A 27,377-nucleotide genomic window follows, 5' to 3' on the forward strand; every position below is an offset into this window, starting at 1 on the left:
TCTGCTCTATTTTAACTTTGTTGTTTTAAGAAGACTTTTTCTATTGTTTTTAACCTCCAGGTTTCACTTCTGATTTTGTGGATTATTTATTGGAACTTTGGAGACTGCACTTTAATTTGAACACCTTGTTTTGTTAATTGCTTTAATAAAAGCACTTTTTCACCATCCCCTTGCTTTACCGATGAGGTTAGCAGTGAGGAGAAGAAACGTCCTCTGGCTTTCAACTGTTTTTACTTTCAGTAAACTTAATGTGTAAATATTTGTATGAACACTAAAGGAGTCAACACCATAAGACATATACTAAAAATGTTTCACAATTTGTCCCTGAATGAAGGGAGGCTCAAAATCAAAAGTACCAGTCAGTATCTGGTGTGGCCACCAGCTGCTTGAAGTACTGCAGTGCATCTCCTCCTCATAGACTGGACCAGATTTGTCAGTTCTTGCTGTGAGATGTTACCCCACTCTTCCACCAAGGCACCTGCAAGTTCCTGGACATTTCTGGGGGGAATGGCCCTAGCCCTCACCCTGCGATCCAACAGGTCCCAGACGTGCTCAGTGGGATTGAGATCCGGGCTCTTCCACTGCGAGGATGATCAGCTGTCCTTCCTGTCTTCCTGTAGCGCTATCTTAGGCGTCTCACAGTGCGGACATGGCAATTCATTGCCCTAGCCACATCAGAAGTCCTCATGCCTCCCTGCAGCATGCCTAATGCACGTTCATGCAGATGAGCAGGGACCCTGGGCATCTTTCTTTGGGTGTTTTTCACAGTCGGTAGACAAGTCTCTTTAGTGTCCTGCGCTTTTAGAACTGTGACCTTAAATGCCTACTTTCTGTAAGCTATTAAGGTCTTAACGACCATTCCACAGGTGCATGTTAATTAATTGATTATGGTTAATTGAACATGCATGGAAAACATTGTTTAAACCCTTTACAATGAAAATCTGTAAAGTTATTTGGATTTTTAAAACATTATTGTTGAAATACACAGTCCTGAAAAAGGGATGTTTCTTTTTTTGCTGAGTGTATGTATATATATATATATGTATATATATATATATATATATATATATATATATATATATATATATATATATAGTATATATATATGTGTATATACAGTATGTATGTATGTATGTATGTACAGTATGTAAATATATATATGTATATATGTACTAGCAGAATACCCGCGCTTCGCAGCGGAGAAGTAGTGTGTTAAAGAAGGTACGAAAAAGAAAAGGAAAATTTTTTAAAATAACGTAACATGATTGTTAATGTAATTGTTTTGTCACTGTTATGAGTGTCGCTGTGATATATATATATAGCAAAATACCAGCGCTCGCAGCGATGTCATGTGTTAAAGAAGTTATGAAAAGAAAAGGAAACATTTTAAATATAATGTAACATGATTGTCAAAGTAATTGTTTTGTGTATTTGGTGGCAGCGTCACAAAGTTATTTTCGTCTAGCTGCATCAGAAAATGTACCACGACGTCTGACATGCCTCCTTTTTACTGTTTTCTCACAGCTTGGATTGCTGCTGTCATATATATATACACACACACACACACATACATATACATATACATATATATATATACATACATATCTTCATATCTATATACATATCTACATACACATATATATATACATACCTATCTACATCATATATACACACACACATATTGTATGTATATATATATATATATATATATATATATATATATATATATATATATATATATATATATATATACATACATATATATATATACACATACATATACTTGTGTGTATGTTTGTATGTGTCTATATGTGTGTGTATAGCTTTGGTCACTGAGTGCAAGGGAAAAATAATAAAATATAGTCTATAAGTTATTAAACAGTAAAACATTAACGTTTTAAGAAGTACAGGTACATTGAGCACTACTGGAGTGGTTGTGGGTAAACTACATTTTAAAGACTGTGTAACACAACAGGTAAGTAACTAACAGCAGCTAAAATGTATATGGATCATCTCTCGGTAGTAGATCCCTTTTGAAAGGCGCTACACGACGGCTGTGGTATAGAAATTACATTTTCTATGTGAGCGTTCAAATTTGTGCCTCTGGTAATGTGCCTTACCGGCATTTAAAGAAAATTAGTTTTGTGTCCTCTGCAGTGTTAAGAGAAAGGCTTTGGTTTGGGATAAAAGGAAAAAGGTGTAAAGAAAGGAAAGTTGCCTTTTTCTTTTATATAGTATAGAGAGATGTGTTCGCTGGCGTTATGATCGCCTTTTGGGGACAGTCGCGGTGGGTCTTGTGTAGACTGGTGCGGCGTCCCCGCCATTAATCGGCTGTGATGGCACTGTCAGTCCTCCACTCGTGTGCGTGTCTTCATAATCTGAGTAGGACCTCATAATCGTATACGTGCAAAAGAAAGTGTGAATCGCCTTAATATTATTTTGCCGTGGTGTAGAAAAGGGGTCCGTGTTTGCACTTGTCTGGGCTATAGCGCAGGGGGAGGATGAAAAAAATTAAAAGTGCTCACTTTGACTTAAGGCAGAAGCGCAGTCAGCGTCTCAAAGGCCGGCACAGCTATGCACGCTGGCTGCTCGACTTTTGCTGGGCAGGAGACCCCAGTTTTGCAGACACGTTCATGATATCAAAAGTCTCAGCGCTCTTTGGAGGTCATTCATATATTATATATATAGCAAAATACCCGCTCAGCGAGAAGTAGTGTGTTAAAGAAGTAATGAAAAGAAAAGGAAACATTTTAATAATAGCGTAACATGATTGACATTGTCATGAGTGTTGCTGTCATATATATGCCTGCCTAAATAAGTCACCTCGCTTTGCTCTTACTTTATTTACCGCTCATTTAATCATGGCTAATGGCGGAAAAATTATAAAATGGAAGGAGGATGGCTTTACCAAAACAATTATTGATGGCGAATCGATTATTCATAAAGCTTGAATTGGTGATCTGTTTTTCTGTGTTAACCTCATATTTTTCATACTTCTTCTCAAACTAAGGTGGTGCGAGGGTAAAATGAATCGGGATGCGCTGATCAATGTAATCGTGTACCAGGAAATCATGCATTGACAAAAGCTCCCTTTGCTTGTAATGCAAAGTGTGATTAAATGCATTATTTTTAAGTTATGGAGCACATGCATCGAAGCTTCTCAGCTGTGCTTGTGCTAAGAAAAGGAAAGATTTTAAAAATAACGTAACACGATTGTCAATGTAACCTTTTGTAAGTAGTGCCTGGAGGATTCAGTGTGGAGAAACTCTAGAGAGCGTGTGTATTAACTTGTGGATTTTTCTGTGAGTATTTGGTGGCAGTCTGACGGTTGCTTGGAAGACAGCGTTAGCTGAGCTCAGCTCAGAGCAAATGAGGTGGGAGGGAGATGATGACGTGACTCCCCACCCGCCTTAACTGTCAATCCCCACAAACACAGTCTCGGAATTTGCATAAGCACACCCCTTCACCTACAATTTTAACTTAGTTACAAAGTGATCAAAACTCTCGTTTATATCCTCGTCCTCTCATTAAACTTGTATCCCGCATTACCTGTGGGCATGTGAAACGCCAGCGTAGCCTGTCTATGAACTTAATTTAAAGTTTAGGTTTACACCTTGCTTTCTTTCCGAGGTAGCAGCACTCATGAATATGGTAGTATATGTCACTCGCCCGCTTCTTATTGTTTAGCTGCCTTCTCAATTATATAATGCATGTTTTCTTAAGCGCTTTTGGAGGTCTTCCTGGTTTTCTACGCACTGCGTTGACAGTCAGTTCACGTGATTACGTGGGAGGCGTGATGATGTCACGAAACTCCGCCCCCGTCATTCCAGCTCAACTCCATTACAGTTAATGGAGAAAAATACCTTCCAGTTATGACCATTAGGCATAGAATTTCGAAATGAAACCTGCCCAACTTTTGTAAGTAAGCTGTAAGGAATGAGCCTGCCAAATTTCAGCCTTCTACCTACACGGGAAGTTGGAGAATTAGTGATGAGTCAGTGAGTGAGTGAGTGAGTGAGTGAGTGAGTGAGTGAGGGCTTTGCCTTTTTATATATATATATATATATATATATATATATATATATATATATATATATATATATATATATATATATATATATATATATATATATATATATATATATATATATATATATATATATATGTATATATATATATATATATATATATATATATATATATATATATATATATATATATATATATATATATACACACACACACACATCCACATATATATACATATATACATACATATCTACACACACATACATACACACATACAGTGGGATGCAAAAGTTTGTTAATAGTCATTATTTTCCTGTATAAATCGTTGGTTGTTACGATAAAAAATGTCAGTTAAATATATCATATAGGAGACACACACAGTGATATTTGAGAAGTGAAATGAAGTTTATTGGATTTACAGAAAGTGTGCAATAATTGTTCAAACTAAATCAGGCAGGTGCATAAATTTGGGCACCACAAAAAAGAAATGAAATCAATATTTAGTAGATCCGCCTTTTGCAGAAATTACAGCCTCTAAACTCTTCCTGTAGGTTCCAATGAGAGTCTGGATTGTGGTTGAAGGTATTTTGGACCATTGCTCTTTACAAAACATCTCTAGTTCATTCAGGTTTGATGGTTTCCGAGCATGGACAGCTCTCTTTAACTCATACCACAGATTTTCAATTATATTCAGGTCATATGACTATTAACAAGGTTGCCCAAACTTTTGCATTATATATATATATATATATATGCATTATATATATATGCATTATATATATATATATATATGCGCATTATATATATATATATACACACACACACATATAAGCATATATATACATGTATGCACATACATATACATATATACATATATATATACATACATATATATATATATGCATACACACACATATAGCTATACACACATACATATATATACAAAATCGATCAAGAAATAAACAAGTTATAGTTGAAAATAATTAAGTGGCGCAGTTTTTTGGCACACGGTGTAGTGTGTTCTGCACAAAAGACGGCTACAGACATGTTCTCGGTACCATCTAATGACATCATCTGAAAATTCGTTTGTTGTCTGGTAACACGACTTGAACAGACTGTCAGCAGTAGTTCTGCTGCAACATCAACAACACTGAAAAGTGACGCCATTGCTGAAGCTTGCACTTCATCAGACAACAGCTTTGAACAGCAACTTAAAATTTGCAATGCGTCAGTCTGTTGCATCCGCGTTATCTGTGCCAAGAAACTTGCCATCACAGAATTGATGAATCAGTAAAAGCTGAAATGGCGGTGTTTCAGAGCAACGGCAAGCGCGGGCGTTGTTTAGAACAAGTTTATCAGTATGTGATGACTGTGCCGCCTACTTCAGTGGAGGCAGAGCGTGCTTTCTCAGTGGCTGGCATACTCTGCACAAAGGTGCGCTCTCACCTGGACGACCGCACTCTCAACACATTGTGCTTTCTACACTCTTATTACCGCAACTAACGTACTTATATGACAGCATAAATTGTTCGTAGTTAAGGTTAGTCTTTTATATTGGTGTCGACATATTGCAGTAGTTTTATTAAAAACTAGCAAAATACCCGCGCTTCGCAGTGGCGAAGTACTGTCTTCAAATTTTTATTAAGAAGAAAATTGATTAAAATTTATCATTATTGGACACACTGATTTTATCCAGGATACTAATGCTCCTACTCATTCTCTCGGTCACACCGTTGTTCTCATTCTTACATGTGGTATTTCAGTTTATAATATTGATATATGCGATGTTCCTTTTACTGATTGTTTTTCTCTAACGATGGATTTGAATATTACTGTTGACATTTCTGCTACATGGTGTGCCCCATGCTGTTCTTGCTTTTTAAATTCTTTGATTATATCTTATGAAGTACTGCCTTAAAATTTTTATTAAGAAGAAAATTAAACCTTTTTAAACTTAGGGAAAATATACCAACAATTATTTGTTAAGGATCTCTTTGTATACCACATTGTGAGTTTGGCCTCCGGTTGTAATATGACCAAGCTGTGCGCCGAGCTTACTCTTGAGCATGCAACGTACAGCTGGCCATGTGAACAGTAATCTTGTTTCAAATCTCACAGCTTGGATTGCTGCTGTCATAATTGGTTTGAGTTTCATGGTTTGTTTCAATTACGACAGTATTTGTACGACTTGTGTTGAAGAGACATTCGGCATCTGTCAAGCGTTGTAAGTATACAACCAATTTCATCGATAACTTCACATTCAGCTTTTGAGAGTTTAAACATTCATAAACATCAAGGTGTCCACTACTGAAATCGTCACCTGTCAATCTAAGATGTTTAAGAGGCATTGGCGGTTGTCGAAAGGTGTAAAATATTTGGCCATTTCGGTACACTCGAAAGCAACAACCAAACAATTCAGCGGCAGCCATCAACTCACATGCAGATGCATAGGTGAAGGGCTTAAGCATTTCACTCTTATAGTGCTCCTGTGTAGTATAATTATCTCCTGTACCATCATCAGTCCACACCTTGAACCTGCCCTAGTCATTCAACACATAAGACACAATGTTCCTCCGGATATCAAGAGTGAGCCTGATATGGCCGTGCAATATGTAACAAAGAGAATGGAAAAGGCAGGTGCCATCTCTGGGCATGGAAACCACTCGGTAAGTGATAGTTCTTTGATCGATGGTGATCACCTCGATAGACATGTTAATGGGGGTACGGTTGGAATGATAAAGGAAATGGGTACCTAAACAATGTAAAGTAAGTCTAAAATACCTAAACAATAACTATAATCGTAATAAATGAACAATAAAACAGCGGAGAAGCCGTGGATTAAATAAAAAGGCTGTAGTTATCAGCAGGGAGACGTGAATCCCGTGGCGAAGCAAGGATGGAAATGTAGAGACTGGAGCGACGGACGGCCTTATATAGGCAGGCAGCCAACAATGTGGGAGGCGTTGGGATGGGGGACCCAACGCCGCCTCACACGGTGACCGAGCTGCAAGCTATGGACGTATATATGTACGTAAGTAGGATTCAGTTAGCGTTGGGAACCTGTGTACCAAATTTCTTGAAGATGGGCCCATAAGTAACAAAGACCTTTGAAAACTTCAATATAGCGGCCGACAGTGGCATCATACCACCGAAATAAGTACCAAATTTCAGCCTTCCACCTACACGGGAAGTTGGAGAATTATTGACGTTGGAAAGTTCAATATGGCGGCTGACAGTGGCCACTGAAATAAGTACGTACATTGGTTTTAGTTAGCGCAGGGAAGCCGCCTACCAAATTTCGTGAAGATGGGGCCATGAGTAAGAAAGTTCAACATGGCGGACGTTGTTGACCATTACGCGTAGAATTTCTGAATGGATGGATGGATGGATAGATAGATGTGTGTGTGTATATGTATGTGTATATATACACATATCTTACACATATTTATTTCCCTAAACAACGGCTTTTGGTGCAGTTAAACACTTTGGTTCAACCTGCACATCGTGGGATTGATCACTTTCACCCATTTGTTCTATTACTTAATCAAGCACTGGGGCATTAAGCCTAGAAATATGTTATTACATTACACAAAATATAGCTGGCCATATTTTCAGAAAGGGCAATTGGTGCTCATTTACAACAGGTGCAGAATATCATAAATGTCCTTATTGTTGGTGATTTTAACAGACATTTTTTGTCTATCTGAAACGTTTGGTTAATGACTTTTTATCATTATTCCAAGATACTAATGCTCCTACTCATTCTCTCGGTCACACCGTTGTTCTCATTCTTACATGTGGTATTTCAGTTTATAATATTGATATATGTGATGTTCCTTTTACTGATTGTTTTTCTCTAACGATGAATTTGAATATTACTGTTGACATTACTGCTACATGGTGTGCCCCATGCTATTCTTGCTTTTTAAATTCTTTGATTATATCCGATTTTAAAAACATTCTCCAGTCTTGATATATAAGGCCAGTGAGATACTATTAACTATTCTGTCTTATCTTTAAATTCATCATGTAAAACGATTTTAGACTCAATTGCTCCCCTCAAGATATGCTGCAAAAAGGGAAGACCAGCTCCTTGGCTTTAATTACACTACACAGCTGTGCCACACCTGTAGAATTGCAGAACGGCATTGGAAGAAAGGTAGGTTGGCTGTTTTTAAGCAGATTTTTAGGACTTCTCTGTTCAATTTCCAGGATGCAGTTAAGAAATCTAAACATGATTACTTCGCTGATTTGGTATCCTTTCATTCTAATAAACCTATGGTCTTATTTAATGTAATTAATGATGCTACTCATCCCCATTCAAAGACGGAATTAAAAGTACTGTTCTTTAATTTGCAGCAGTTTCATTATTTGTTAGCAAAATTGATACTATCCACTCATTATGTACTACATACTGTTAATCACTGAGTCGTCTAGGAATCTTTTGATCAATCAATCAATCAATCAACATTTATTTATATAGCACATTTTCATACAAAAAAATGTAGCTCAAAGTGCTTTACAAAATGAATAGAAAAATAGAAGACACAATAAAAAGTCAACATTAATTTAACATAGAATAAGTAAGGTCCGATGGCCAGGGTGGACAGAAAAAACAAAAAAAAACTCCAAAGCTGGAGAAAAAAAATAAAATCTGTAGGGGTTCCAGACCAAGAGACCGCCCAGTCCCCTCTGGGCAATCCACCTAACATAAATCAAACAGTCCTCTTTGTATTTAGGGTTTTCATGGAAGGACCTGATGATAATGGTCACGTAGACTTCTGGCTTTCAGTCCATCAATGTTGGTGTATCATGATGCTTTGAGTAGGTGGTGGTGGCGCAGGCCGCCACCACAAAGAAACCGGAAAAAGAAATGTAGTGATGTAGTTTGACAGCTACAAAGTACTATTGACACACTTAAACTTGCTTTCAGTCCTCCTGATGTTATTCCACCATGCCCCTTAGTTGAAGCTTTTGATGTTCTGGTCCATCGTTGTTAGCTATTATTAATGTTTCTATTAGTAAGGCGGCTGTGCCCTCATTTTTTAAGCATGCAGTGGTCCAACCTTGTCTAAAAAGGCAGATTTAGATACTGGAGTGTTAGCCAATTTTCTCCCAAATTCTTAATTGCCGATTCTGGCTAAATATCAATTTATAATCAACTGTCTGATCATCTCAATTCCAATACTTTGAAATCTACCCATCTGCCCTTCTACGTTTTCATGGTGTTCAGGAAGCCCTCATGAAAGTATTTAATGACATCTCTCTTATTACTGACTCAGTTGGGGCTGCTGTCCTTGTCCTCCTACTCCTTTATGCAGCTTTTGATACTACTGACCATGAGATCATGCTGTTGCGGCTTGAATATCTGGTGGGGCTTAAAGGGTCTCCCTCTTAACTTGGTCAGGTCACATCTTAATGGTAGACACTTTTCAGTGTCTTTTAATTCCTGTTTCTTGTGTACTGCTCCTCTGAAATGTGGTGTTCCTCATGGATCCATTTTGGGTTCTATCTAATTTTCTATTTATCTTCATCATATAGAAGCTATTTTCAGGAAATGTAGAATTTCTTTTCACTGTTATGCTGATGATACACAGGTTTATATTTCTGTTTGTAGCTCTACATTTAATCATGTGCACAATTGTCTTTCTGAACTAAGTTCCTGGATGGCGGACAATTTTCTTGATCTCTGTCAATACAAAACAGAAGTGCTTATAGCTGGTCCCCCTGCCAAAGCCCAAAATTGTTTTGAACTTCTTGGCTCTTTCTCTGACTTTTGCAAACCTCAAGTCTGTAGTCTTGGTGTAATTTTTGAGAGTAACCTTTCTTTTGAGAAACAGATTAACTCTGTACTAAAGAGTTGCTTTTTCCAGCTTTGTCCTTTAACTAAAGTCAAACCTTTTTATCTCCTAGTGATCTTATGAAAGCTATTCATGCTTTAACCTTTTCTCAGATTGATTACTGTAACTCATTACATTCTGGGATAAGCAAATCCCCGATACACAGGCTACAAATGGTTTAGAATACTGCTGCCCAATGTTTGGTTGAGGCAAGAAAAGTTTGATTCTGCTCCTCAAATATTAGCTTCTTTACCTAAATTGTGTGTTTTACACCAGCCATTCAGAGAACATAGAACAGTTGTCTGTTATGGGTCCAAGTGAAAAACTAGGGGAACAGGGCTTTTGCTGCTGCATCTCATCTGTGGTACTCTTTACCTCATTATATTAAGGAGAACCAATGAGATCTAATGCATTCTCTAGCAGGCATTGCTCTTATTAGTTCACATTTAACCTGCTTCTGCACAATTATGTAGGTGGAAGTTAAAATTTTTCCTTCCTGTATGTTAGTCAGTAGTCTTCTATAAATTCTTCTATTCTCATTCATATACTAAAATATTTTTTCTGTTCTTATCTACATTCTAAAATGTACAGACATGTAATTATAGCAGTTGTTGCAATTTCATTTAAATTTTTATATTCTGTGTTGAAAGAGTTCCTATCTGGCATAACCACATTCACATTCTCATTCTCTCTCTCTCTCTCACACTCGCATCCGCTTACCTAGCGAATGAGAGAACTACTTAACGGATTTAGATTGGGTTTTTTTCTAAAATTTGCTTAAACATTTTGCGACTTCTCTCATCGCTCTAAGAATCATAGTTCGCTTGCAGGAGCGATTTATTTACGCTAATCCAAGACAGAAGCGGCGGGCCGAGTGAACAGGGAAGCGTCATGTCAGGAGTGGGAAGTCAGTCTACCTCTGATTTTTGGAGTGTACCTTACCTCTGCTTAGCTAGCAGTACCTTTTTGTTTATTGTTTTTAAAGTTTGTCCTGTTTCACTACTACACGGGTGGAGCCGCAGGTGACGGCTAGTACAATTATAGATTTACTAGCTGTGCAAGCCCATGCTATATAAAGCCCAGGCTCCCAGACACTATTGAAATCGTCAGAGGAAAAAAAAAAAAAAGTGAAATGCAGAGATATCGGGTAATTGAAAAGAACTGCTTTGGTAAAAAGACGAGGATCTATTTCTGATGTTGTTCCACTGGCACAGTTAAGTAGGCACTCATGATAGTATTTTCATTGTCCCTGTGTGGTATAGCAGGTCCACAGCTCATGTCAAAGGGCCAGTTTTAAATAAATATTGACCACACTCGCAGCTTAGCGAGGGGGTGTGGTGGTAGTGTGGCTGAAGCGGTTCCCAGGATGATTCATGATGTGGCCATTATTCACCTAAGTGCACAGGTGAGAAATCATCCGCATTCGTGATTGTGCTCGGATTCTGCTGATTTGCCACAGCTGCCATGTCCTCTTCATAAATTTGAAGTGCGAGGCGGCCAAAGAGAGGAAGAGAAAGAAAACGGAGGTTGCAGGGGAGCAGGAAGTAGTAGTATGGAGAAAGAACCAGTGTGAGCGAGCAAGCTAGCGTGTGCTCGCAGGCAGACAGGCAGGCAGCTGGACAGTGAGCCCTAGCAGTGGTGTTTGGACAACACTTGGTGGGGCAGAAGGAAGTGGTCGCTCCAGCTGAGCGAACAAGGAGCTGAAGTGACTAGGGATGAAAGACGGCTGGCCGTGTTAAGGCCGAGATGGTAGCAAGAGTCGTGGAGTCTTGGGAAGATGAGCCTCAGTGTGAGTGACCTGGCCGTTAAGGAACCCAAGTCTCGGTCCAGTAAGGTAGCCGTATGGAGCCAGGGAACGGAAGGCAACTGGACAGTAGAAAGGTCAGCTGCAGGAAGGGTGACTCCCTTGTTGAGGAGCCCTGGTAGGGAAGAAGCAGGAGAGCGGCCAGATAAAGGAAGACACCAGGCTTTGGATTGTAAAGGGACTGCTTCCAGCATTCTTTTAACCTCGTTTTAAAGGATCGTTATTTTTTCTATTGCATTTTAACCTCCACTTCACTTTTGTTTTTATAGATTTATTTAATGAATACTTTTTTGAAACACTGCACTATTTATTTGAACACTGTTTCTTTTTGTTGTTGGTTTTTAATAAAAGCACTTTTGCACCTTTTTTACACCACCCCTTGCTCCACTGTTGTGCCTTACTGCTGTGCTCATCAGTAACATTAACACTGTCAGGTTCAGGCCTCCCAGAAGCAAGATGGGAGCATGCAGCGAACCCTCATCTTCACACCCCAAAGGCTTTACATTCAATTACATACACCTTAAAAAAATTACATTCCATATAAAAACCTTGTCGCAATCTGTTATCAACTTGCTCTGAATTGAGGATTCTTCTACTTTCACTTTGCATTTGTCGCACTGTGGAGAATGCCACATATAACTGTCAATGCCAAAAACTGGCTCCGGGAAATAAATTCCAACGCAATCCAGTGTTTGACATTGTGACTTGTTAATGGTTATTGCAAAGGCTGGCTTTACGGGAAACTGTGGCCGTTTCAATCAGAAAGGCAATCCAGTTTCAGATGGACATAAATCGATTCGAGGAATCAGCACTGTATCGCCATCAGCTGATTAAATAAGAACTTCCGCTTGAATTACATTTTGTTTCAAATCTATAACAACCAAGCTAGTTCCATTACACAGTCCACGCTTTGTATTTAGGTTTCCAAGAAGCATAATAATACATCCAGCTTTCAACGTTAGACTATGATTTGGCATTTCAGACAGTGTAATGCTGTTCAAAACCTCCACAAGAAAGTTCTCTTTCCTGGTCGTCATCAGTTGCAATGGAGTCATCACTTACATAAGTAACATACTCACCATTAACAGTAGAATTACCAGAGCCTATGAGAAAACTCGTAAATCCGGCCCACCTTAAATCCGTTCGCAGCTCTCCGCTAGTGTCTTTTGTCCTGTAAATGTGTTGATAACAGCAAGCAACCTGCTATCAAATACCCCCGCCCACCGCCGCAGTTCAATTCAAAAAGAAGTTTGTCATTGCTCAGTGTTTATCTTCGAGTGAAGTGCTGGAGCTTTATAGGGTAAAAAAAAAGTACATGTTTGGAATACATACATTTCATGTGTGTTCAGTGTCATCAACAATCTCTGTAAAAACATTAACACAGAAACGTTTTTCATGTTTTAGTAATAATTGACAAAATGTATAATGTGTGAAGCCTGAAATATAACTATCAAATAAAAACTTTCACAAAAAGTATAACAAGTGCGCTTTTATTCAAGAATATAAACAAAGAAAAAAAGAAAGCAGGTTACGGTAGGTGGATGATATGACAGCTTGCGTGGTGCAATGCTAAGAACTGCTGATTCCCAATCGAGAGCTTCTGGGAAGGATGCTGGCAGCTTCTCAAGTTTACTGTTTTGAGTAGAGAGCTGCTCTTATTGTTAATATTATATAATAAAAACATACATTTGATTTGTGTCTGTAACAACCACTATAAATGTATAGTACTTGTCAAAGTTAGCATCTTTTTTTTAGTTTTATTCTCTCACTCACGTTCACGCTCCCACAACACCTCCCTGCCCCCCCAAACCCCCGATCTGACGCTGTTTTGAGATAAAGACGTGTACTTGACTGGGAATAATTGTGGATGTCAGTAGTGTTTTGAAACAAATGGAACTGGAAATTACAGGGAATTCTCAGATGTTTTCCAAGTCTCGTTTGCGCACAACATCTGATGCAGTTTTCAAATAAAGAAGGGGTGTAACAAAACAAGTGTGTACCACACACATCTTTATCTGAAAATGGCGTTAAATCATGAGTGGTGTGTGTGGAAGCTTGAACGTGAGTGAGAGAATAAAACTGAAAAAAAAACTTTGACAAGTACTATAAATTTACAAACGCAAATCAAATGTATGTTTTTATTGTATGATATAAACAATAAGAGCAGCTCACTACTCAAAATGGTAAATTCGGGAAGCTGCTGATTGATATCGAAACCGCGACCTCTTGATTGGAAGGCAGCAGCTCTTAGCATTGCACCACGCAAGCTGTCGTATCAACCGCCTACCGTAACCTGCTTTCTTTTTCCTTTGTTTATATTCTTGAATAAAAGTGCACTTGTTTTGTTATACTTGTACCTTTTGTGATATTGTTTATTTGATATTTGTATTTCAGGCTGCACACATTATATATTTAATGTCTTCAATTATTACTAAAACATGAAAAACGTTTCTGTGTTAATGTTTTTACAGAGATAAAGAGATTGTTGATGACACTGAACACACATGAAATGTATGTATTCCAAATGATGATGTACTTTTTTTACCCTATTAAGCTCCAGCACTTCACTTGAAGATAAACACTGAGCACTGACAAACTTCTTTGCAAATTGAACTGCGGCGGTGGGCGGGGGGATGGGATAGCAGGCTGCTTGCTGTTATCGACACACGTACAAGAGAAAAGACACTGGCAGAAAGGTGCAAACGGATTTAAGGTGGGCCAGATTTACGAGTTTTCTCGTAGACTCCGGAAATTCTAGTGTTAATGATGTCAATTACTTGATTGTTAAGTCATTCAATGACCACATTTTTTGGGCACCGAATGGCTTGCTTGGCAAAGGACTGTGCCATGTACTTAGAGATTATGTCTCCAAATATTTCATTAACAATGGAACCTTGGCATATCATGGATTCTATCACTTCAATCAATCAATTGGATAGTTTGTGCATTTGCGGTTAAGCAAGTTTCTCTCTCCTCTGAGGTTGTTTTTGCCGATGTGCTCGCCTCACTTGTGTATTAGTGGCTAAGCGAATTTCTCTTCCCTCTGTGGTTTCACTTTGGTGACAGAATCGGTTTCATTCAGGTTCATGCTGTAACCTCACACTTCTTTCTTCTTCTGACTCGTTAACTTGGGGGGCACCATGACATGATTTAAATTTAATCGAAGATAACGGAGAAAAGTTAAAAGGGACACAACGGTGTAAAACTAAAAGGGATACAATAGAGGATATCTAAAATGTACATACAACAGAGCAAAACTAAACGAAAACAGAAAAAATTAAAAGACACAAAAGAGGAGAATAATATGCCCCAGAGTAAAAGTAATACAGATAAAACAAAAAAAAACTGAAAAACATATAAAATATTAGAGCAGAGAGAGTTTTGTTGACACGATGCAAGCAATGTGGAATGAATAAGAGGAAACATGAATATGAGGTTGTCAACTACCAACCACCCCTTTACTAGCAAGAGTCAAGCCATCCCTGATGACAGCCCCATTACCTTTCAGCAGGTGGAGGAGTGAGGAGCCCTTATCCCCACTCCACCCGGGCCAGAGAGACACACACACTTCCATAGACATTTTTATGATCGATAGATGATTGATAGATAGATAGATAGATAGATAGATAGATAGATAGATAGATAGATAGATAGATAGATAGATAGATAGATAGATAGACAGATAGATAGATAATTATGCAATTTTCATTACGCTACAACTTATTAACTTTATTACATAGAAAATCACCCTAAAAATCCAGGACCATCGAGAAGTGTACAAACTGACGACCTGAAGAATCGTCATTGCGCCGAACTGGAATCATCCCGGCATAAATTAAAGTCATCCAGACAATCTGGATCTGCATAATTAGATTTGGACCACCCTGTATATACATACATACACACACAGACCGAGAGAGATATGCACACACACAGAGTTATAAAATTAAGTAAAAGTCTGTAATTTAAGTATTTCAATAGATGCCTGTTGATACTTGGCTTGTCCCTGTAATAACAGATATGATTTTAACTGTGAGTAAAATAAACTGCGATTATGTTTAAATTTTCTTTAAAATGTTATCAGCTATGTATTTTACTGAAACAAAATATACACAACATACACACACACACACACACACACACACGTAGTGAGTGCCCTGTACAATGTTTGGGACAAAAAGATGCATTTTTCCTTGATTAATCTTTTTGCTCCACAGTTTAAAATTAAAATCAAACAATTCAGAAGTAATTAAAGTGGACATTGCAAACTTTAAGAATTTACATCACTTTTTCTAAATAGTTCCCCATGTAATTGTAATTTTATACTGTGGAGTAGAGAGGTAAATCAAGGAAAAATGTTGTCCAAAACATCAGAGAGCACTGTATATATTTTTTTGTTTTCTTTGTGCACAACTATGCAGCATTTCTCAAGAATCTGGCAAGAATTCATTAATTTTATTCTAAAATAATTTTACTGGGCTCCTTCCAACAGTGCTATTTAAGACTAAAGCTTTAATCAAATGGGGATTTATAATATAAATGGGTCTTTTGTTATTGTTATAATTTTTATTGGACTTGTTATAATTTAGCTGTCTCACTGGCTGAGGGTGAGGTTTTTAGGGTTGCTTTATCTTAAGTCAATTTTGATTGGCCAGATTTTTTTTATTTTTTATCTTTTGTTCAGTGCAATGAGGGTTTAATTTTTATAACTCTTCTATCGTAATGCAAATATCTGAAAATATACAAATGGTACATTTTAAAGTTCCTAAATTATGATTCTTTCTGTAGCTGTATGAAAAAAAATTGAAGCATGAAATGATGCAGACATAACTGAATAATTCCCCAGAGAAGAGTCAAAATTTTTTCCAAGTGCCAATAAAAAACTACTTATGTCATTAAATGATAGAAAAACTTTACTATTCTCCTTCACATCTCCACATGCTGATAATTTAAAATAATGTAAAACAATATTCATATATAATTTTAAACAATGTAGAAGTATAAAATTAGTAAAATAATTCAGCTGGCAACAGAGCAACAAAACAAAAAAGTCAAAACTCTCAAATTTAAAAAACAAAACAAAAAAAATAAAAAATTGTTCAATTAAACTCATATACTATTACTGAATTTTAAATACAAAGGCAACATATTCACATAAATGGAAGGGGCAACAAAACACACACAAACTTACCATTTCATTTTATCATTTGGGCCAGAAGAAAATGTTGAACTTTTTAAGACTTCTCCCATTTCTTCACGGCAGAAACTGAAGTTGTTGATAGTCCACATATAAGAAAATTTAACAACTTTTACCTAATGGGAAATTATTAGGGGAAAAATGTTACTAACCTTAAAATGGTGAGAATTACAATGATCTTTATAGTTTTGTTTATAGTCAATAACAAGACTCTAAACAGCTAGCATGATACATAAGAAGAGTGGAGTGAGGCGCTCTTTTTATCTTTCTAAATAAACAATACAATTGTATTACTTTTTATAAACATCTATAATTTAACTAAAACATTTTAATGATTTTATATTTAGATAGTATTTTTCATCATGTACCTACAAAAAGACAAGCACACATATCTACTGCAATTTAATAAAACTGTAGTCAATGTACTCTGGCATTAACACTTCAGTCAAACAAAAATAATTTTCAATAAATTTTTTGTCTACACACAATCTGTCACCACATCCTGAAAAGATTTATGTACACTAAATCCATTACCAAAATCGAAATTCAGGCAACAAAAATATTTTTCAGTAAAGTGATACTTTAAAAATATTGCTCTCCTTATCTGATGAATAAATGAGCTACGCTACTATTAAATAATTCAATGGCTGTTCTATAAATAACAAAACCCTTTGCTTCATTTTTAGCGGTTCATGAAAAAGACACATCTTGCTGTTTGCTCATTATTTGAAGAAGCATAAAAGAACCCATAATCATAGTCAAATCACAGGAAAACAGCTGTTAAAAAGCAATTTTCATTTACATTTATAGTCAAAGTTAAAAAAAAAAACATTTAAAATAGGTATTAATGCTTAAAAATCTATCAGTTAATATTCATAAGATGACACAGAAGTTATGCAAACATTCACATATGTACAATATCACCTCCATTTACTGTATGTTCAAATTTCTTTCAATAAATAAAAAGGTGTAGCAATTACCATTTTAGAACAAAATAATGACCTCTGACTTTTTTTTTTAACAGGAAAATCAGACTAATTCTTAATTTTGTTGCAAATTTTAAGGACAGTTTACTGTCAAGAAGTGCTTGTTTAAATATTTAAAAAATTAAAAACTAAATGGCAATTTTCTGCTCATTTAATTTCCCATTTTTAATGTTAAGTTGACAATGCCACAACAGAACACCTCCCTCAACACCCATGTACAATAACTTGAATGCTATTTAAGTTTTTTTTTTTTTTCATATTAAAACTTCCAACAAAACTTTTCTTAATGATAACACTCCCTTTCAGAGGTCAAGTACACAAGCATTCAAATTAAGAAGTGGTGTATTCTGCACTGTGAAAATGATTGAGCTATTGGAATATAGCCTGCCCCATACCACCATTCTACACTAGTTTGGCTATAGCAGTTTACTATGAGATGTGTGTTTTGCTGACAACGATAGAATTTTCACTTACTCATACTACGTATAAAGGGTGCTTCTACTTAATAAGATGGAAGGAAGCCAGACAGCTTCTCAACACATGATTCAAGTTAATAAACTGCATTATTTAGGATGTTTGTAAAACCAGTCATGAAATTACAGACCATCCCATAATGCTGTTCTATTAAATGTACAGACAACCAAATCTAAACAGCATGCATCAAAGTATTACAGGTTGAAATTGTCAGAGGCCCCATTACACAATATTATCAGTCAGATTACTTGGGTTAGATTATGGTAATATTGTATTTTTTAGATGTTTTGAAATACGGTATATTAAGGATTGTAATTCAGCACTGTGATACTGGAATGCATTTCCATTAGTTAACCTGAAGTTAATGTTGAAATTGTATCGCTACAGAAAAAATGTCAGTCTATTACAAATAATCACTGAAATCCTTGACTTTTTTTTTAAAAGAAAACATCTAAACATTTCTCAATTAGACTAGAAATATTCAGTTACACTACAAATTATATACACAGTACATAATTTGATCTTGGCACTAGACAAATCTTTAAGAGACGTGCTCTACTGCAAGTTTGTGGTAGAGTTGCTAACTACTAATTAAGATTGTAAGGGTTCAGATTTAAAATATTGTTTAAATATATGCAAGTCTGCTCTTGAAACTCTTGGGCCTACAAAAATTAGGGCTGCAGTGAGATGCATACAGATCATTAACTTGCTATTTTCACAATAGATTATTACACTTTCAAACATACAAAATGTGTTGAAAACAAATAAATTCTCAAATACTGACAAAAGATTAATGTCAATCATGGTTTGGAGAAAATCATGTGATTCAAATTATAATGGCATTAGCCATTTCTGGTCTTTTGGCCATGCTGCTATAACACAACTAAAGTGAGCAAAAACTCTGGCAAACCAAAGCAGGAGAAAACTAAATGGAGAAGGTCACATCTGAAGTTTCTCGTCTCCCTGATTTCTAAGTTAACTATAATCAGCCTTCAGGAGCTTCTATCACCTGGGCCTGGAAAGAAAGTCATATTTTGCCAGAATACATAATTTTTAGTATAACAATTCTTGGAAATTGCACATTAAATTGTACTTTTTTTTTCCTCACTCTGATATTACGAAAACAAACTGAACCAAAATCCTTCACTTAAACTTGGACAGAGTATTTGATACAAGGCTCTCTGAAACAGTATTAAAGTTTTTAGTATATCATTTATAGGATTGGACTAGCTATTTGGCTATGCTCAAAAATTTGCACAGGGTGTGGTTCTACTTCACAGCTCCTATCCTTCTTGAGAAGGCACTGCTGGGACACAAACATATGGCTGCTGGAATTGCACTTGACTATTGAGATAAACAGGAGTGATATTCTAAGCAAATTTCAGAGAAGACATTGTCACACACGTGTGCATGGGAAGCAACTGAAGGGCTTAGACAATACTGTTTATACATCTGCCCGGGGGGGGGCGGGGTACGCTGACGCTCTTTCTGAGTTCTCTGCAGGTCCCACCCGGGAAATCCCACCAGGACCCGCCATTTCCAGGAAGGACACATCACTTCCGGTTCCGGCCCTGAGGATGATGTCACTTCCAGTTCCGGCCCAGAGGACGACATCACTTCCGCCCTCTGTGCTATAAAGCACACTGCCTTTGCTCTGGCAGGCAGTTCTGTTTTGGACTCCTATTGTGATACACTGTTTAAAAATGCCTCAAAGACTTTTGCAGCCGGGAAACCGCATTAAACGGGTGGCTGCCCCAAACCTTTCCACGCCTCTGGTCTCCAGTTCTTACAACATACTAAAACAAAAAATTCAGGATTTCATTCATTCCAACAGATGATGAACAAACATTACCACTACAGCATACATTTTTAAAAAACAAACTATAACTTATCGTAATGTTTCTGGTAATGTCAGTTCTAGCAATCATACTTAAAATCAGGTTCTAATTCATTTGCTGATAAAGACTGTATAATGAAATAGCAGGAAAAAAAAACTTTAACCAACAAACCCTGACAAGCTAGATGATGTTATGCAAAATATAAAAACTACAAACTTAAAGAAAGGGTCCACTATCACTTTAGCTTCCACCACAAATTTCATCACCCTTCTATCAACTCACACCAACACCTAGCAACACAAATTGTATAAAGGCAGTTTAGATACAGTAGTAAAACAAGAAAACAAAGTATGTAGAGTACCAAAGATGTATTAGCCAAGCATTTTATTTAAATATGCCATATAATTGTGCCTTGAGATACCATACATACACTTCGGTGATTTATGCAGGGTGAGGCAGAAAGAACGGACGTTTTTTTACAAAATCACAAAATTGTTAATTTTTTCTTACAAAGAAATTTATTGAAAGATTTGAGTTCATATTGAAATAGCATTTGACAATTTGTAGGGATGGAAATGTAGATCTAAATGCAAAATACGCCTTACCGAACAATTACTGAGGCCAAGTTCAGAAGAATGCTTCCAAGCCGATCGATTTGGACCGCGCAGCAGGGTTAGTCGTACGCTTTCCACATTTTCAGGGATATGTGCCGTTCATGTAGCTCCCGGCGGGTCTTTTGCTCATTATTGTACCTCGTGTACGAAGTGCTTTAACCCAATGTAAGATAGTGTTACGAGCGGGAACAGCTTTATTTCTGTGGATATTGAAATGGCAACGAAACTCATGCTGAACTGCGGTAACAGATTGGTTGTTCTTGACAAAATAGTCATACGCAAAAACGCGGTGTTCCTATCATCCACGGCTCCATGGCTTGAACTAAAAAGAAAATAAAAAAATGCTAAGACTTCGCGAACCTAACCCCACCTACTGCACATCTGTCACTCCACCTAGTGGTGAGTTCTAGCCATTTCAAAGACGTCCGTCCTTTCTGCCTCACCCTGTATGAGACGAGGTCAAAAAACCTGTGTAAAAATGTGAAGTGCAAACGTTTTGCATATCAAATAATTTTTTACAAATATAAAAGTAAGTCTTTTCATCAAGACAAAGCTGGCTACAGTGCCAACCCCAGTCGCTAATTTTACACTATGCAGGTTTGGTACTGGTGCTATAATGTCAGTGAGTTCTCCAAAGGCAGAGCATTAAAGAGGCAATCCATTATTAAGAATATTTGAATAGCAGAGATTGCATCCTAAATATCACTTTACATTAAAAAAAAATAGTTCGGCTAGGCCTGCTTCTTCCTACAAACTACCTTTGGAATCTGTAAGATTGAATCTTAAATATAATTTTACTTTTAGAAAACACTATAAAAACTAGTGCAGTCATAAGGCAGCTAGGCTTGCTTTTACTTACAAACTACCTTTGGAGTCTGTAGTTGTCTTTGCTCAACATGAAGACGAAGAGCAGTGACAATGAATGTCAAAGAATCCATTAAGAGTTTGAAAAGCAAGAATAAAGCCATCAGAGAAATTGGTAAAACCTTAGAATAAAATCAACTGTCTGGAATATCATTAAGAAGAAAGAACGTACTAGTGAGGTTAGCTATTCCAAAGTGACCGGGAGGCCAAGGAAGAACTCCACTGCTGAAGTCAAGAGAACTGTCACTATGGTAAAGAAAAAGCCCCAACTGCTTGTCACACAGATCAGAAAGGAGGCTAATGTGTATGTGTCAGAGACTACTTATCCTCAGAAGACTTCAAGAACAGAAATACAGAGACACACAGCACGATGAAAACTGCTAGTTATCCACAAAAACAGGATTGCCAGATTACACTTGGTGAAACAGTACTTAAAAGAGCCTACTGAATTCTAGAAAAAGCTCTTGTGGACAGAGAGAACAATGGCAGGAGCAAAGTGTGGAGATAAAAAGGAAATACCCAAGATCCGAAGCATTCCACCTCATATGTTAAACATGGTGCTGGGAATGTTATGGCTTGGGTATGTACAACTGCCACAGGTACTGGCACACTATCGATGATGTAACTGCTGATGGCAGTTGGACAATGAATTCTAAGGTGTATAAAAACATGGCAACTAACGGTGTCAGGTCGGTGTATATTTATGGTACTTGTAAAAGTTAGCTTTTTATTCTCTCAGTCACATTCACGCTCTCTCCCCCATCCTGATCTGAAAATAACTAACAGCGTCCGCATAAATTGACTAGATCTAGTTTTCAAATAATATTCCATTAGTGTGATGATGTTTTCTGATTTGTACTATTCAGATCATAAAATGATTTCTTCAAAATGTCACATTTATTTGTCTCTTTCTTAAATTACCTGCTGCTGCACTGACATCATGGACCAGAAGGCATGAGCTTATTCAGTGTGAGCAGGAACACGCAGGTGGCTGGTTGCTGTGTGCTACAACATGCTTGACCTGGTGGCGATGAACGCACATGTACTGTTCAAGGCATGCATGGGTCCACTGAGAAAAGAAGAGTGTTCTTTGTTCACCTTGCAGAGGAACTTCGTCGTCACTTACAAAAAAGGTGATGGAAAAAGAAAAAGAAGATGCAACATTGACAAGCTTCTGTTCCAAGACCACCGCTTCCCCCAGAAAAGCAAAGTCAGTCAGTGTCAGGTTCCCCTTCAGTGTAATAGGAACCAAATCATAGAAGTGTGCACACTGCAACAGGTACACGTCATAAATGTAGGAAGGACGGTGCTTGGCTGCGTGGGAACTGTTAAGATTTGTAACATTTGTAACGTGATCGTGACTGAGAGAATAAAAATGAAGAAAAAAACAACTTTTACAAGTACTACAAGTTTATACCGGCTGTTACAGATGCAAATCAAATGTATGTTTTTATTGTATAATATTAACAATAAGAGCAGCTCATTATTCAAAACGGTAAATTTGCGATGCAGCCAGTATTGAACCACAAAAGCTGTTGTATTATGCTTGTACCTTTTGTGAAAGTGTTTATTTGAAATTTGGACTTCAGGCTTCACACATTATATGCTTCATGTCTACAATTTGTCATTTAATACTAAAACATTTCTGCTTTAACGATGTTTACATAGATGGTTGTAGATAAGGAACACACATGAAATGCATGTGTTCCAAATAACAATATATTACTTCCCCTCTAAAACTTCACTCCAAGATAATCAAGTCTTGAGCTGGGTGAACTTCTTGCTCTTTTTGCAGCGGTGAGGGGATGGTATAGCAGGAGGTGCAAAGGGATTTAAGGTGGGCCAGAATTACACGTTTTTTCATAGGCTTTGGTAAGTGTTAAGGTGACACACCCTCAAAAAAATCAGGAGCTGAAGACGACTGCATTAGAGGATTGGCAGAGCATTAGTAGTGAAGATACTTTGTTGCTAACTATAGTGTGTTACTGTCTTCCTACCACAAATTTGAGTGTTATGCTTTCTGAACTTGCCTCCTCATATTCTTACTAAAAAGAAATACTCTTTCTGGTACATAAGATTAGGTGATGAAATTCCCTTCTTGAAGTAAGGCTTTGCCCAGGCTTGGATTATGCTTAGAGGTGGCAATTTTCTGAGCTATTTGTCTTCTCCAAAGTGTTCAGAGAAAGCTGCACAGTGTCTAGCTCCCAGAGCCTTAATAAGGACAACCCCCATGCTGTCTGGGAATGTTTTTTGTACCCGGAGAGAGATACATGAGCAAGTTTCCAGAAATTTAAGAGAGTTAAGAGATTTATGCATGTAATATTCAAGGAAAAGTGTAACATCTGCTATTTGGATCAGCTTGGTCAATGCCCACTTACAGATGCAAAAGTTAATTCATAAATAAGCAAAAGTAAAAAGTATTTTTAGGTTTCTATTTAATCTGTAAACATGTGAGATCATAATCACAGAACACTTCTGGTTATCATGTAAAATTCGGAAGCTAGCTGAAAAAACCTTGGCTAACTATAGGGCTACAGAACAGTTTAGCCAATCAATTCAGTGTCCTTCTGGAATGTACATAAAAACTAAAGCTGACGTTCTGCTTCTCTATCAATTAGAGCTGCTCTGATCAGATGGTTTTAGGGCTGATACCAAACACCAATTTCATCTTATTACAATTGTCTGATTCCTATTTTTTTTTTATTCTTTCGATTTTAGTTTAACTAACATCCTGCATAAAAGATATATACAGTGTTTCCCCGAAAATAAATTAGTGTCTTATATTAATTTTAGGTCCAAACAATGCACTAGGGCTTATTTTCAGGGAGGTCTTATTTTTATTGAAGTTGAAAAAAGTAAAGTACATTTATTCCTGTTCAACAATTATATGATACAAACTAATGGTACTTTAACAGCTGTTCAACAATCAAATCAACATGTACGGTATTCATGTTCTACAAAATACTGTACGAGGAGGTACCCAAAAGAATCTGCAATAGCGCCACACTGGACGGAGCCCCCGGAGCACACACCGCCCCCGCCACGGCAGGGAAGCACAGAACAACTTACTATGAGCTAGTGCCCCAAATTTCATCCCCGTCTCCTGCCGTTCTCGATCCCTGCGGCCAGCATGTGGCCACGAAACCCCTCCTCCTGCCGGGGAAACACACCGCACCTCACCCCTTCCCAAACGAGAAAAGATTTTTCTTGCCTAAAAAAAAAAGGTGAAATGCAGCACGCATAAGCAGGAAACAAAAGCCCACAGCCGCACGCCAACCACAAAGAACGAGAACAAGCAAAAAACGAGGTTGAAAGCTGTTCCACACTCACCCACTGCAGCAGGAAAAACATGCACCCCAAAAGCCCCTGGCCAGCACAGCGCTACCGGTACCACAGACTCCATTGGGCACCCCCTCCCATGTTAACTCTTGTTTAACAATCAACATGTATTCATGTTATACAAACAACCACTTCTTGTCCAGGTAACCTGTTCGCAGTGCATTGGCAACACAGCTTTCAGTGATTTTATCCCATGAATTCTTCACTCAAGTCACCACCTCTTGCAGCTGAGGCTTCACAAAGTTCCCCCGCTGATTTCAATCCATTCTGTTTTCACTGTAATCATTGACTTCTATTCGCAATGTTTATTACAATGTCAAGTGTCTGGAGATAGGCCGTCATTCCTGCAGGAATCATTATCTGATCTATTCTTCTCTCTTTAAATACAATTAATCCATTCCAGACCGTACAAACTGTATGTAAATATTTTTTTTTCAAGTTTTCAAGTTTTTAAGCACAAATACAGTTAATTATACCATAGAATGCACATCGTAATAGTAAACTAAATGTAAAAACATTGAATAACACTGAGAAAACATTGAACAACAGAGAAAACTAACACTGCAAGAGTTCATGCTATAGTGCTATGAACCGCTTACTAAAAACTACTTTTGAATGAGTTTTAAGCACAGGGAAAAAAAAATGAACATTTGAAAAATCCATAATTTAATAAACCACCAAGAAAAGTAACATTGCAACAAAGCACGCTATGAACTGATCGCTGTAAACAGAAGTGAAAACAACAAGCAGCCTGGTGCTTTCTTTAACTACCTTCTCTGCCGGCCCTTATACGTCCAGCCCTCGCTCTCTCTTGCTCGCTCGCTCGCGTGCATGTGTGTGTGTGTGTGTCACACTCTCTCTCGCTTGCTGCACAGGGAGAGACTGAACACATGCGGAAATTATCGGCGCACACAAACTGCAAGGGAAACTGGCTTGTTCGTATATCAAGTGTGTGGTCATGAACAGATGCAAAAGTTTGGCGAACTTTTTAGTTGTAAACCGATTTGTACGTGTCCCGAGACGTTCGTGAACCGAGGTTCCACTGTACTTGTAAAAGCGCCTTACCCTGTAACCAGGGCAGCTTCTAGGATAAATATGGCAGCTCTCAGGACAGATACAAAAATGGTGGATTAGCAGTAGGTCTTATTTTGGGGGGAGGGCTTATATTAGCGGTACGTCAGAAATTACTGCTAGGTCTTACTTTCGGGGAAACACGGTAAAAGCTTATGTTTTATATTAAAATGTTGACCTCTGTAATTTTACTACTAAACTGTAGATCACAGATTTTACCAGTTGACAAAATAAAATTCTGTAGGCTTATTGTTTAGTGACTATACAAAAAAAATACTAAATCTTAAAAAAAATACCCTTATAATACATACTTCTATAAACTTAAAAGAAAGCATATTAAATATTTATCCATAATATATCTTTACTAATAAAAGGCAAAGCCCCTCACTGACTGACTGACTGACTGACTGACTGACTCACTCATCACTAATTCTCCAACTTCTCGTGCAGGTAGAAAGCTGAAATTTGGCAGACTCATTCCTTAAAAATTATTTACAAAAGTTGGGCTGGTTTCAGTTCGAAATTCTACGCGTAATGGTCATAACTGGAACCTATTTTTTCGTCCATATACTGTAATAGACTGCAGCTCAATGGCCGTGGGAGGCAGAGTTGCGTCTTGCATCGTCACACCTCCCACGTAATTGAGTGCCTGCCCATATAAGGTAAATATTCACGGGTGAAGGACTGTGCTTAGCATATTCATAAGTAAAAATATCTGAATCACAAACTGATGTTAATTATATTTTGTCCATGAATACTTATTAAATAATTCCAAATAGTCTGTCTGCTTCCATTCATAGCTTTTCCGATGGTTGTGTTGCTTCCAGGCATGTATTTTCGTATTAAAGCATTTTACCAATCACACAGAGAGGCCTTCATAATCCATTGTGCAGGCACTCTAACACAGAATAAATGTTGATTAACCTGTTGCTTCAACCAATCAGATTTTGAGTTTGTGTCAGTAAGGCCCTCTAGCAGGCGTACGGCAACGTCACCGAATTCAGACCCATTGACTGGATAGAAGCCGCAGGTTCGACTTTCAGCATTAGCTTCAATGGCGATAGAAAGGGACTTTTTGATGGAACTGAGGCGCACGGATAATCTGTACGACAGAGTGATTGAACTGTTTTTGAGGAAAGAGAGGAGGATGGATTTTGTTTACAAATAATCCGAATTTTTGGTGAGTAAAATGTTGCGATTTTCCTAAATAATATTGTTAAAGTTTATGAGTTATTATTGATGTTTTTTATGTGTGTCGCTGCAGTAGAAAGGAACTTGTTCACCCCTGGTTTGTCTATTCAATAAAGGCATTTATTGTGGC

At 37.4% G+C, this 27,377-nt stretch overlaps 1 protein-coding gene across 2 annotated transcripts in view; it reads right to left on the minus strand.

The window, feature by feature from the left end:
• The window catches only part of spopla (speckle type BTB/POZ protein like a), a 110,802-nt gene that overhangs the window by 37,184 nt on the left and 46,241 nt on the right, over positions 1-27,377 (minus strand). For both annotated transcript variants that reach the window (XM_039757375.1, XM_039757374.1), the window contains exon 5: positions 16,865-16,986. In XM_039757375.1, the coding sequence (XP_039613309.1) occupies positions 16,865-16,986 (122 nt within the window). The remainder of the gene's footprint in view (positions 1-16,864; positions 16,987-27,377) is intronic.

This window comes from Polypterus senegalus, chromosome 6 (genome assembly GCF_016835505.1).
Source record: "Polypterus senegalus isolate Bchr_013 chromosome 6, ASM1683550v1, whole genome shotgun sequence".
NCBI lineage: Eukaryota > Metazoa > Chordata > Cladistia > Polypteriformes > Polypteridae > Polypterus > Polypterus senegalus.